The 13,796-nt window shown below is 43.1% G+C and overlaps 1 protein-coding gene across 1 annotated transcript in view; it reads left to right on the top strand.

The window, feature by feature from the left end:
• Window positions 1-13,796, top strand: part of LRP1 (LDL receptor related protein 1) — a 777,705-nt gene that overhangs the window by 738,851 nt on the left and 25,058 nt on the right. Inside the window, exons 81-82 of the mRNA XM_033939435.1 lie at window positions 8,844-8,984; window positions 10,863-11,036. Of these exons, the coding sequence (XP_033795326.1) occupies window positions 8,844-8,984; window positions 10,863-11,036 (315 nt within the window). The remainder of the gene's footprint in view (window positions 1-8,843; window positions 8,985-10,862; window positions 11,037-13,796) is intronic.

Raw genomic sequence — 13,796 nt, 5'->3', positions numbered from 1 at the left:
GCAGGAGGGATCCCAGGCCCTCCTGCCCTCGACGCAAACCCCACTCCCCCCAATGACCGCCCCTCCCCCAAGAACCTCCGACCGCCCCCCCAGCCAACCCGCGACCCCCCCTGGCCGACCCCCATGACACCCCCACCTTCCTTCCCCGTACCTTTGTGTAGTTGGCCGGACAGACGGGAGCCAAACCCGCCTGTCCGGCAGGCAGCCAACGACGGAATGAGGCCGGATTGGCCCATCCGTCCCAAAGCTCCGCCTACTGGTGGGGCCTAAGGCGCCTGGGCCAATCAGAATATGCCCGGGAGCCTTAGGTCCCTCCTGGGGGTGGGGCCTGAGGCATATGGGCCCAACCCGACCATGTGCCCAAGGCCCCGCCCCCAGGAGGGACCTAAGGCTCCCGGGCCTATTCTTATTGGCCCAAGCGCCTTAGGCCCCACCAGTAGGCGGAGCTTTGGGACGGATGGGCCAATCCGGCCTCATTCCGTCGTTGGCTGCCTGCCGGACAGGCGGGTTTGGCTCCCGTCTGTCCGGCCAACTACACAAAAGTAAGGGGGGTGGGGGTGTCGTGGGGGTCGGCCAGGGGGGTCGCGGGTCGGCTGGGGGGGCGGTCGGAGGGTCATGGGGGAGGGGCGGTCGTTGGGGGGAGGGGGGTTTGCGTCGAGGGCAGGAGGGCCTGGGATCTCTCCTGCCCGTAATGTAGTGCGGGGTGGGGGTAGGGGGTCGCCATGGCCAGGAGGGTTTGGGCTCCCTCCTGGCCCGATATTGTCGGGGAGTTGGGGAGTCGGCGGGGCAAGAGGGCTTGGGCTCCCTTTTGCCCTGATCGTGTCGGGGGGGCAAGAGGGCTTGAGCTCCCTCTTGCCCCGATCGTGTCGGGGGTGCCGCGGTTGGCTGGGGCAAGAGAGCTTGAGCTCCCTCTTGCCCCGATCGTGTCGGGGAGTCGGCGGGGCAAGAGGGCTTGACGTTAGAGAAAGGGCGAACCACCGGAAGAGGAAGCAGCAGGCGCAGGGCTCACAGAAGGGCCGGGACCGCCAAGAGGAAGCAGCAGGACACCGGTAGGAGCTTCTACATGATGGGGGGAAGTTGGGAGGCTGTGGGGGTGCGAGCGGTCCTTCAGGGTGGGGGTGCGGGTGCGGGTGGGAGTGCGTGCGAGCGGTCCTTCGGGGTGGGGATGCGAGCGGTCCTGCGGAGGGGGGGTGAATCGGACATCGGGGGGGGAACTATGTAAAAAAAATTTTATATAGCGCGCTCACGCGTATCCCGCGCAAGGTTATGCACGGTTTGTAAAAACACTTATAACGCACGCGTTATATGCGTGAAAATACGGTACTAGCGTACCCTGGCATCGGCACATCTTATATTTATGTGTCTGCAGTTACACCAGCCATAGACTCAGGCCTCCTTTTACGAAACTGTGATAGCAATTTCTAGCACGGGGAACCGCACTGAATGGCCTCGCGCTGCTCCCGATGCTCATTGAGTTCCTATGAGTGTCGGGAGCAGCGCGGGCCATTCAGTGCAGCTCCCCACGCTAGAAACTGCTATCGCAGTTTCGTAAAAGAGGGGGGTAAGTGTTAATGCAGGCGCCTAAACATGGCAGGAACAAGATGCACTGCCTAAGGAACTATTCTGAGATGCTGCCGAATGCTTTTGTACAGTAGTTCATTCTCAAGAGATAAATTAGAATTTGGACTAAAATAGCATGTGGTATATCGATGAAGCATGAAAGGGAGCAAGAACTTTCTCATGGTCTCCTTGCCTCTGCACTAAATCTAACTTTACACAGACACTCACTTTCACCAACTAAAAATCTCAGCCCAATTTTAGAAACAGCAAAGGGAAATAAAAGACAGTTTTCTATGGGAAGATAACTCTCGTAGCTGTTCTTCCAGAGCAGAGCTAAGGGTATTGTAAAGACTAAAACGAAATGAGCAGTGCTAATTAATTTACAGGCATCTGGTTTTCTGCTTTTCTTTTCGCTCATAAACATCTGTGATTTGGAAACTTATTGTAGATAGATGCATACAAATCCAGGCCTTTATGGAGAAGCTTTAAAGAGCTCCTGGCAGAGTTATGAAACCAATAACACTTCACCAAGCAGATGACAAGGAAATTTTATTTGAGATTTGTGTTTGAGAGGCAGGTTAATTATTTTGTTATTTTTCTGTCCCAGCTAGCAATATCTGTCGGACAAGGAGCACCGTTGAACGAGGAGAAAGGAAAATAAACATGACTAGTTAGGACCCTCTTTTCTTCTCCAAATCACCAGTGCAGGATTTACCTATAAGCTAAATAAGCTACAGTTTAGGTCTCATAAAAGTTCAGAATTTTAATTTTTTTTTTGTGGGGGGGGCTCTGAAAATTTTAAGTTGGTTTTTATCAAACTTATTTAAATGTTTGAGAGGTGGAATTGCTTTCAAATGTACTTTTCAACTGGCTTCTTACGTAATGAATTTACTCCCCACAACACCCCTTTTACAAAACCGCAAAAGTGGTTTTTAGCGCACTGAATGCTCTGTGCTGCTCTCGACACTCATAGAGTTCCTATGAGCGTTGGGAGCAGCGCAGAACATTCAGCGCACCGATCTGCGCTAAAAAACGCTTCCACGGTTTTGTAAAAGGGGGGTTAGGTAATATTTTAAGCATAAATTTTCTATTTCCAGGCTTGTCAGTTTTCTGATTTTGCAAACAAATTCATTATTACTTATATTAATAAAGTGATCTAAATTACTAATTTTGTCAGCATTTTATGAATGTAAACCGCTTAGACTATAAGCAGTATATAAATATTAAAATTATATATATATATATCGATGTACTTACTGTACACTAAAATTATTTTTAAAAATTCCATTTAAGTATTGTTTCTAGGATATACAACATGGTTTTATAGCTTTAAGCCTTGCCAAGTCTAAATCAAGTACTGCAAATCACAGTTACACTGTGTAAGCAGCGATTGGGACTTGCGTTTCGATAGCCCGGAGTTTTTTGGTGTCAAGGCCCTGAAGCAAAACAATGGCTTTTTTCTAACTAGTGGTTCCACTCTGGGTTACATTCCTGGCTATTTTCATGCCAGTATTTAGTTTCTGCGAAAGTTTTTCAGCCTATGATGCTTGGGGGGAAGAGTGTGGGTACACCTCTCCGTTAGTCTGAGTGAGGCTTTTCTTTCGCTTAAACAATATATTCCTTGCTCTGGCATCTGCTGTTTGGTGGTGCTTATTGGAGTGTTTTTGTATTTTGTTTTGAATTTTCTCTCCATTCCTCCTTTTTTGGCTTTGTAATTAAATAGGCTACACCTGCATTAATACAATATTCAAAATTAACCTGAACAAACCCCCTGCTCTTAATTATGATTTGGTTAGGCAACCTGCTTACCTCAGTGAGCCCATCATGCAGTAAGCTAAGTCGGGTCTCTAGTCCTCTACCAAGGTCCCAAGCAAGGGTCCTTTCACTGGCACGATTATGCCCAGCACATGCCATGTGATATTTGGAGACCCTCCCACTAATGTCTGACTGATTTCCTGCTTGGAAAAATGTGCAGCTTCACAGCTTCGAGCTGAAGTCCAGGGCATGATTAATTTGTCGAGGGCCCCTAGGCACCCAAGTACACTGGGCCCCCTGCCCCGCCCCACCCTACCATGCGCCCAGGCGGAAACAGGACGCTGCATCAGAGGGAAGCTTTGGGCAAGCGGCACCGCTTGCACAATTACAGTTCCCGTTGCCTTTCTTACCCGCGTTGCTTGCTTGTCTTACTTTCTGTCGATGGGGGGGGGACCACGTTGCCGATCAGGGTGGGACCCACGTTGCCGATCAGGGGGAAGATCCCGCGTTACCGATCGATGCTGGAGGGTCCCATCACCGTTTGCAAAAAACAATGTTGATGCCCTCCTTCATCGGGCCCCCCTGACCATTTCGGACCCTAGGCACGTGCCTACTTGGCCCATTGGTTAATCCTGCCCTTCTGATGCCACGTTGCACATTTCCTTAGTAAGGAGGGGTTCCCTGTTACAGATTAAAAATAAAAAAAGACAAGGGAAGTTGTTCCCATCAGATAAGTCTCCTAGAAAGAAAAGTAGCCTTCTGAACCCAGGTTGCAAAAAAGAGTGTCTTACAAGCTGGCATCTAAATGGTGATGTACTATCTAAACAAGCAGAGAGGGACTAAGAATCTGGGAATGAGCCATCTCTCACTGGATCTTGTGAAAGCCACTTAATGGCCATCACGACTCCTGAGTGGGCTACAGATCAACATCTGTAATTAAGACAAATACGGCAAACTGCTGCAAATTGATTATTCTACAAAATCAAATAACTTCCTAAGGAATATGATCTTAACCTGCATCCTGAAAGCCTTCCAATCCAATTCTCTGCACAGGTAATGAGAGAGAGCATTCCAGCAGACTATGCCATTGTACATACCGCCCAATAACCTATTTAAAAAGTTCTTAGTTTGAGGAGCGAGAAAGATAAAGTGACTGATAAAAATACATAACTGAATGCACTGCAACCAGAATATCACCATACAGGGTCTTCCAAACCAATGAACTAGGATCTCACAAATGGGCCCTAGCTCAGAGAATAGCTGTTTGTGTTTTCTCTTGTCGGGGGACTCCAGATACAGATCTCTTTGCAACAGAAGAGATCCGACTTCATTTCGTCTGTTCTTCAATCTTGTTATGGTTGCCTTTCTACTAGATGGGAACACTAAGCTTCACAATGTCTTTCCACATATCCCTTTGATATTCCAGACAATTGAAACATGAAATCGAATAAAGCCAAAGTGATACTCATAGTGCCCTCGTGGCCTCTTCATTCACTGTGGCAGTGGAACCATCATGCAATACAATAAATCGATTTCTAGACCATTTAACCAAATAGTTCTATGCGGTTTACAAAAGAATTATAAGAATACAAACAGATCTGAGAGTAAAGGATCTGGTTGCCTATGAATTTATCAAAAAGGAACATTTTCAGGTGCCTTCTAAACTGAAGATAGGAATGAGAGGTCAAATACAGATGCCTGAAATTATCATCATGCAGAGCTGCTTGAAAGGAAAGTTATTGGCTCATGAAATCTTTTAAACTTACAGCCTTTGGCTGATGGAAAAACAAGAAGAGCGTGGGTTTTTCTTGATTGTTTCTGGGATGAAAAGACAAATAGATCCATCAGATATTGAGGGGCCTGGCCAGTGATAACTTTGAAGTACACCAATCCAATTTAAAGATAATACGTGCCTCCACAGGGAGCCAATGCATCTCACGGTACAATGGAGTAACATGATCGTATTTTCTTTGATTGCATATAAGTTAATTGCGGTGTTCTGAATAATACACAATTTTAAGGTGTTCTTTTTAAATCCCACAAGATAAACTATATTGCAGTAGTCAAGCTGACTCAGCACCAAGGACTGGACCAGGATTCTAAATGCTGAGGCATCAAAGTAAGATCTAAGCGTGCCCAACTTCTACAACATGAAAAAACACTAATGGACCACATTATTAACTTGATGTTTCATAGTTAAATTGTAGTCCAGGGTAACACCTGGTATTTTTACATCTAGTATTTTTATTGTAGAGTGAATCATATATTGCGTAGAATTTATAGATATTGTTGAATCAGGAATAAATGGTCGTGGAGAAGCAAAGAAAAATTTGAATTCCAACATCCAAGTCTCAAGGGATAGTCTCAACGATGGGAGTTATATTACTCAGTGATGTTTTGCAGGGAAGTATAAGAGTAATATCGTCGGCGTAACTAAACAATTTTGCTCCGAAGTTGGAAAGTCTTTGTCCAAGAGATGAAAGGTAAATGTTAAAGAGTGTCGGAGACAATGGCGATCCTTGAGGGACCGAGGCCATGTGGCCGACCGAGTAAGTGTTGTTAACTCTGACTTGGTACGTACGGAATTCTAAGAAGCCCTGGAACCACAAATGAACCCTGTCATGAATTCCAATATTATCTAAGCATCCCAAGAGTTTTTTGTGGTCAACCAGGTCAAAAGCGCTGCTTAGATCAAACTGCAGTACAAGTACATTATGGCCCTTACTGAATAATGTGTGAAGGTAGTCTAAGATTGCAGCCATAACAGTTTCAGTGCTAAATTGTGATTGGAACCCAGCTTGTGAGTTGTGTAGAAGAATGTGATACTCTAAAAATTTTAACAATTGAGATTGTACCATTTTAATAAAGAATGGAATAGAGGCAATTGGCCTATAATTGGAAACTTTAGATACGGGTTCCTTTGGATTCTTGACAATAGGTGTAATTATGATATGTCCATGACAGCTGAAAGACTCCCCTTTGGAAATATCTCAGCAAGGGAAGATTCAACACCTAAACTAGAAATCTTTAGCTGTGATGCATGGTATTGAATGCCATCCAATAACTCCTCTCTGAGTATGCCAGTAACTGGAGGATATCCTGGTTGCATCAAGAAAAGCCTCTACCAGGAAGCTGCATGTTCTCAAGTGAAAAAGGTGATCTCTGCTTGATGACCGCAAAGGCTGTCAGATTATTGCATCACAAAATATTTGTCTGTCTCAGCCATATGCCCCAGAGCTATAAGTCAAAATCAAAAGATAGTGCACTTAGGTTCAAGAACTAATCAATAAAGTGAATTAGTCACCAAATAAAAATATATAGAAAACTAATCACTGGTTCCTCAGTTTGCCACACAATGATTGAGTATGGTAGCTGTCCTCATGGGAACTTTATAGCGTGTATAGTTTTCATTATTTTTATACTTTTCTTTTCCTTTTCTTACTTTAATATGTTCAATAATTTATAACTCTGAGATACTTATGCCTAGTATATTATCATTTTTAGCAAAGTGGTGAAAATAACAGTCACTTAGCTTTAGTCTGACTCTGGGTCTAGCTCGATCCCCACCAGGTGGGGATCGAGCTAGACCCAGAGTCAGACTAAAGCTAAGTGACTGTTATTTTCACCACTTTGCTAAAAATGATAATATACTAGGCATAAGTATCTCAGAGTTATAAATTATTGAACATATTAAAGTAAGAAAAGGAAAAGAAAAGTATAAAAATAATGAAAACTATACACGCTATAAAGTTCCCATGAGGACAGCTACCATACTCAATCATTGTGTGGCAAACTGAGGAACCAGTGATTAGTTTTCTATATATTTTTATTTGGTGACTAATTCACTTTATTGACCAGAGCTATAAGGTCATCACAGCAGCTGAAGAAATGAGATCTTCTCAGAAAGTCAGTCACGAACCTCGTAGTTGACCAGGATGCACCTCACATCATTTTCCAATGTTTCCCTTGTAAATAAACACCAACTTCCACCTTCCGATGGATATCAAAATAAAGTTTGAATTTGCTGCTCAAGACTGATAGTACCTGACATGCAGATAGGCCGTTGCAATCTCAGGAGATCATTACCCACCTATTCAATGCTTTCTTAATCTGTTTATAAGGATATGAAATTTATGGAGGGTGAAATTCTGTGTAAAGTAATTTAACGGCAGATAAATTGTTTATTAAAAGCTTTTATACCGCTGCTAAAGACTGGGGGAGTCAATTCAGAGTAGTTTATATGAGCTTTGTAATGGTGTTACAATATGTGAGCTTCTGTAAAGGTGTTACAATATAGAGTTTGTGTTTCCTGATTATTAAACCATAATCAATACATTATTAAACCATAATCAATACATTATTAAACCATAATCAATTCTTGTGCTTTTGTAAAGGTGTTACAATACAGAGTTAACATTTTCTGAGTTGGTTCTCAGTACAGCCCTCTTAAATCATAATCAATCCTCTTTTTTATATCCACCTATAATATATAATCAATTTACTTGCTTATATTTATTCATATTATACCTTCTTATACGCACATATAAATGATGCTGAATGTTAGACACTACCTCTGTGCTGAATTTTTGACACAAGAAAAGCATTCTAATGGATGCAAGGTGCCAGACGGGGGCAGTAATGGCAGTTACTACTACTCCTGCTATCACTTATTTTTATAGCACTACCAGGCATACACAGCGCTGTACACCAAAACATGGAAGAGCCAGTCCCTGCTCGAAAGAGCTTACACTCTAGTTAACAAAGAAAACTGGACAAAAAGGTGCATCTGTATGCAGTGCTCAGGTGGGAGAATTAGAGAAAGAATGATAAGACAGATATGGGTGCTAAGCAGGTGGGTTGGAGTTAGGAATTGAAAGGAGCTTCAAAGAAGTGGGCTTTGAGCATGAATACTGCCAGAGATGGAGCTTGACTTACCGAGTCAGGTAGTTTGTTCCAGGCATACGGTGCAGCAAAATAGAAGGGATGGAGTCTGGAGTTTGCTATAGGGTAGAGATAAAAAAAGACTGACCTGATGAGTGGAGTTCCCTGGGAGGGGTATAGGGAGAGATGAAATGGGAGAGATACTGAGGAGCTGCAAAACAAATATACTTGTAGGCCAGTAAGAGGAGTTTGAACTGTATGTGGAAACGGATAGGGAGCCAATGAAGTGACTTGAGGGAGAGGGGTTGTGTGGTCATAGCGACATTGGCAGAATATGAGACAGAGTTCTGAATGGATTGAAGGGGAGAGAGATAGTTTAGCGGAAAGCCAGTGAGACGCACCCATTTATAAAGTAATGCATAAGTGTTCTGTGCGGATATATGAAGGAGGCATGGGTGGTCATAATAATTTCTTGAAGTTGAGTTGCCAACCAGTTGTCAATTTTAAATGATCGTGATATTCAGTATGTCCTGTCCCATAGTATGCTTTTGCTGGTCCTGATTATTCCAAGCCCAGGGACACCGAACAGGAGAATGTATCAAAATGACCATTAAAAACTTTTTTTCTTAATCCATATTCTCTTCTAGTGACAAATCCTTGTGACAGGAAAAAGTGTGAGTGGCTCTGTTTGCTGAGTCCAAGTGGCCCAGTCTGCACCTGTCCAAATGGCCGGCGGCTGGACAATGGAACTTGTATTGTAATCCCCACGCCCTCAGTTTCACCAGATGGTATGTGGCTAACGACACTTTCACTGTGACCCACTCATAGTGTTAATGCTATGTCATCCTGGTTGTTGCTTGACTTTGTACAGGTTAAGGGAGATTGTGGAGAGATGTTAATGTCTTGTCCTCCAAGGAGAACTTTTTTTTTTGGTCATGAAGGTTTTGAATCAAGTGTAGTTTATGAGTGATTTTGAATTTTTGAGTATTTAATGTTTTCAGTGAGTGTTGATTACATAAGAATTGCCATACTGGGACAGACCAAAGGTCCATCCTGGATCCTTGGCCAACCCGGGTCCCAAGCACCCAGCTAGAACCCAAGTAGCAAAACAGATTCTATGCTGCTTATCCTAGGAATAAGCAGTGGACTTCCCCCAGCCATCTCAATAATGGCCTATGGACTTCTCTTTCTGTTTTCTTGCACTTCAACTCTGTCTGCCCTTCATCTCAGAATGTGCCTGATAGCTCACAGAACCTCCCCAGTCCATGGGCTGATTGATTGCTTCCTTTAATACTTTAAGTGGCAGGGGACTGCCACGTTTTCTTCTTTACCTACATAGGAAGGGGTGGCCTAGTGGCTAGAGCTACAGCCTCAGCACCCTGAGTTTGTAGTTTCAAGCCGAGCGCTGCTTCTTGTGACCCTGGGCAAGTCACTTAATCCTCCTTTGGTCCAGATACACTAGGTAGATTGTGAGCCCACCGGAGCAGATAGGGAAAAATGCTTGAGTAGCTGAAGGTAAAACAGCTCAGACAACCTCCATTGATAGGCAGTATGTGCTGGATTCTGTAACCAGCGCTTATGTCAGTGGCCGCCTAAAAAGCAGCCACCACTGTTGTGTCAATCACACGACAGCGCTGGTTACAGACTCGCGCCTAAATTCGGCCAAAAAAGGCGACTGAAATGTAGGCCCGTAAAACCCTGGCCTGCATTTCAAGCCACCTATCTATGCCGCCACGGGATACTAAAGTTAGGCCGCAGCAGCTATAAACTGATCGCGGCAGGGGAAGTTATCCCCAATTAGCTGAACCGGCAGTGCTCCCTGAAGCCACGATCAGCTGATCGGGGGTGGGGGGAAGACCCCTGCCATGATCAGCTGAGCGGCTGCAGCAGTGGACCCCCCCCCCCAACATCGGAAGGAGGAATTCCCACTCCCTCCTGCCGGAACACCCAAAACACCCCCTAATCACAATAGGCAGGAGGGATGCCAACTGCAGGCTGATATGCTTTTTCTCTAAGGGACTTCTGTTAGGATGTCTGGGTCCTTGTGACAGCACATATACCTTAGCACAGTGTGTTTTTTTGTTTTTTTTTTTAATAGTGTTTTAAGTTTCATAAACAAAATACAAGTAACAAGTATTTTATGAGAAGTTTGTAAATTGAAAATGGGTGGGAGAAAATAAGTTTTGTCTTTATTCTATGAAGTATATTGTGCTGTAATGATATTAATTTATGTAAATCTTTTGTGCACAATTGAAGTTTTAAAAATGAATAAAGAATATATAAAAAAAAAAATACAAGTAATGCATCATTAAACCAAAATAAATACACTCACTCAAATTTAAAACCACGTTATGGGAGTCTGAGGGTTATAATATGAAAAAATTAAAAGGAAATACTGCTCTAACAGATAAGTATCAATCAAGCCCCTTCCATATAGTCCACTGAAAATGTCACGAACCTCCAATGTCCTACTTGGGTTTCACTTTTGTCTTTTATGGTCATTACTGTATCTTGTTTGGGTACAGTATTATGAAAAGGGATAAAGGAATGTTGTCCAGTGCTTCAAAGTAGATTTTATTTATTTAAAACAAGAAATTGTTTCCCGCTGCTTGGGGAAAGAGAGCTCCAACCTGTTCTTCTCTTTTTTCATAATCTTATTGCCGTAGTTCCAAGCCCAGACACGTGTAGCCTGGAATGCTTGAATGGTGGCAGCTGTTTCCTCAATGCCCGAAAACAGGCAAAATGCCGATGCCAGCCACGTTACACTGGTGAGAAGTGTGAAACTGACCAGTGCCGAGACTACTGCCAGAACGGTGGAACTTGTGCCGCTTCTCCATCAGGTAAGCGGGTAAAAGAGCTTCCACTCTCATGTAGTGTCTTTGTCAAGTTCGTTCCTCTAGTCTGTGCAGTTTTCAGCTTTTCCTTTTCAGACTCCATTTTTTTGTCTTAGTTCCACAGTTCCTCAGTTCTTCCATTCATTGTCTTCTATCTTTCTTCTCTTCTCTTCTTCTTTTTTAAAATCTGTATTAATTTTCAAAACTAATACAAAATGCCAGGAATTATACAGACATTAATAATCAATGTAAGCACTTAAATTCCATCAATAACAATGCAGAAGAAAAATATCCCTCCCCTCCCATCCAACAATTTAATCCAGAAATAAACCAAAAGGATATCCCCACCCACCCCGTCCTGGATATATATAAAAATAAACAAAAATAAAAGACAACTATGTTGAAGTAACAAAAGATGTCAACGGGCCCCAAACCAAATTTAAAAAATTGCTATGCCCCATCATATCAGCATTCATCTTTTCATATTTGTAACCTAAACATAAACTGGCCCACCAAAAAGGAAAGTTGAGGCTCCTCTGGTCTGTGCAGGTTTCAGCTTTTCCTTTTCAGACTCCACAGTTCCTCAGTTCTTCCATTCATTGTCTTCTGTCTTTCTTCTCTTCTTCCTCCTTCTTTTATTGTTCTTTCTATTTTTTTGTTTTGTTTTGCTTCATATTGTAATCTTCATAATCACATTAAAGGAGCAGGTTTGTCTTGAAACACAGAGGTTATTCCTTTAGATGTCAAGTGTTGCATGCTATTCCCATTTTTATATTACAGCTCAGATTTTTCTATAGTTAACATTTAATTCAGCACACTGAAGGGGTTGGCTTGCCCACTTTTACACATGCAAATTGCTGTGTTTCAACATGACCAGCTATTTGGAAAGCTGCTAGTTATGCTTCTGGGAGGAGCTACTCATATATTGTGAGTGTGGTTTGGTTGGCCCAGAAAAGTACAAATGCATTTCCAATTTTACAGTGCACACTTACTTTAAAAATATCTAGATGTCAATATTTACATCTATGATAAGAAAAAGAAATCCCTAAAGAGTATATACCACAGAAAAATACTATATCAGAGCAATGTACTCAAATTACAAAGTTAGAAATATTGTACATATTTATTAATTTAAAATTTGCAAAATATCACAAAATTTTCATATAATAGCATACACAGAACACCAAACTAACACTACAAACAAACCAAACAGACCAGACAAAATATAATAACATATAACAAACACTATTAAACCAAGCTGGAAAAGGCCACACAAAAAACCATACAATGATATATAAATATAGCTGTGTTCAAAAGTTCATAGATCACTTAGCTTGAACGTTCAAAGTCTTCCTGGAACAATGTCCACGAGGAGTAAAGCAAACAAGATTATTGTGGGCCATCCAGAAAGGAAAAAAATCAAAAAACCAACATCCCAGGCAGATTAGAGTTCAAATCCAAACTCCATATCACAAAGTGCAGATGCAAGTGCAAACATGCTGTCAGTAAACAGTGCAGACGTGCTGTCAGTAAACAGTATAATAAGTTAGATAATCAAGAAGGTCTCAAACCAAGAGGACAGAGAGCATTTTCAAAATCTTCACAAGCAGAGATGAAATGCCATAACAGGCAACCAATCTTCTAACATCTCCTCACACTTCCTCCTTCTAACATCTCCTCACACTTCCTCCTTCTAACATCTCCTCACACTTCCTCTTAACATCTCCTCACACTTCCTCCTAACATCTCCTCACACTTCCTCCTTCTAACATCTCCTCACACTTCCTCCTTCTAACATCTCCTCACACTTCCTCCTTCTAACATCTCCTCACACTTCCTCCTTCTAACATCTCCTCACACTTCCTCCTTCTAACATCTCCTCACACTTCCTCCTTCTAACATCTCCTCACACTTCCTCCTTCTAACATCTCCTCATACTTCCTCCTAACATCTCCTCACACTTCCTCCTTCTAACATCTCCTCACACTTTCTCCTTCTAACATCTCCTCATACTTCCTCCTAACATCTCCTCACACTTCCTCCTTCTAACATCTCCTCACACTTCCTCTTTCTAACATCTCTTCACACAACTGGTGCAGGCATCAGTTAATTTCTCGCTTCGATGAGGCTTTAGCAGTGTCTCAGAAACTGTTTCCAGCTGCGTCATATTAAATAGGTGGCCGTGGCTCGAAGGCGCCCGGAAGTGCATAGACGTTGACGCAATGACGTCACATGCAGTGTTCCCTCTAAGCGGGCGGGTGTTGTGAGCAAACTTTTTTCACTGTGAGCTAAAAATATCGGGCGCCAGCAAGTTATGAGCCAAATAAATATGTTGCTTTCTACCACAGAACTTCCTTACGTTTGTATGGAATCTATCCCCTTTCAACTTTAGAGAGTGCCCTCTCGTTCTCCCTGCCTTAGCTACTAAGTCTATTCCCTTCAGTACCTTGAATGTTTCTATCATGTCCCCTCTCAATCTCCTCTGCTCAAGGGAGAAGAGGCCCAGTTTCTCTAATCTTTCGCTGTACGGCAACTCCTCCAGCCCCTTAACCATTTTAGTTGCTCTTCTCTGGATCCTTTCGAGTAGTACCGTGTCCTTCTTAAAGTACCAGTGCTGGACGCAGTACTCCAGGTGAGGGCGTACCATGGCCCGGTACAGCAGCATGATAACCTTCTCTGTCTCTTCAGTCCAGCATCTGCCCCTTCCATTCACTGTCTGTCTTTCCCTGCCATCTCTCCTCCTGCCCCCCCCCACCCCCCAATTTG

The sequence above is a fragment of the Geotrypetes seraphini genome, chromosome 3 (assembly GCF_902459505.1).
Source record: "Geotrypetes seraphini chromosome 3, aGeoSer1.1, whole genome shotgun sequence".
NCBI lineage: Eukaryota > Metazoa > Chordata > Amphibia > Gymnophiona > Dermophiidae > Geotrypetes > Geotrypetes seraphini.
Note: the sequence above shows the minus strand (reverse complement) of the source record. Positions and strands in the feature narration are given on the sequence as shown.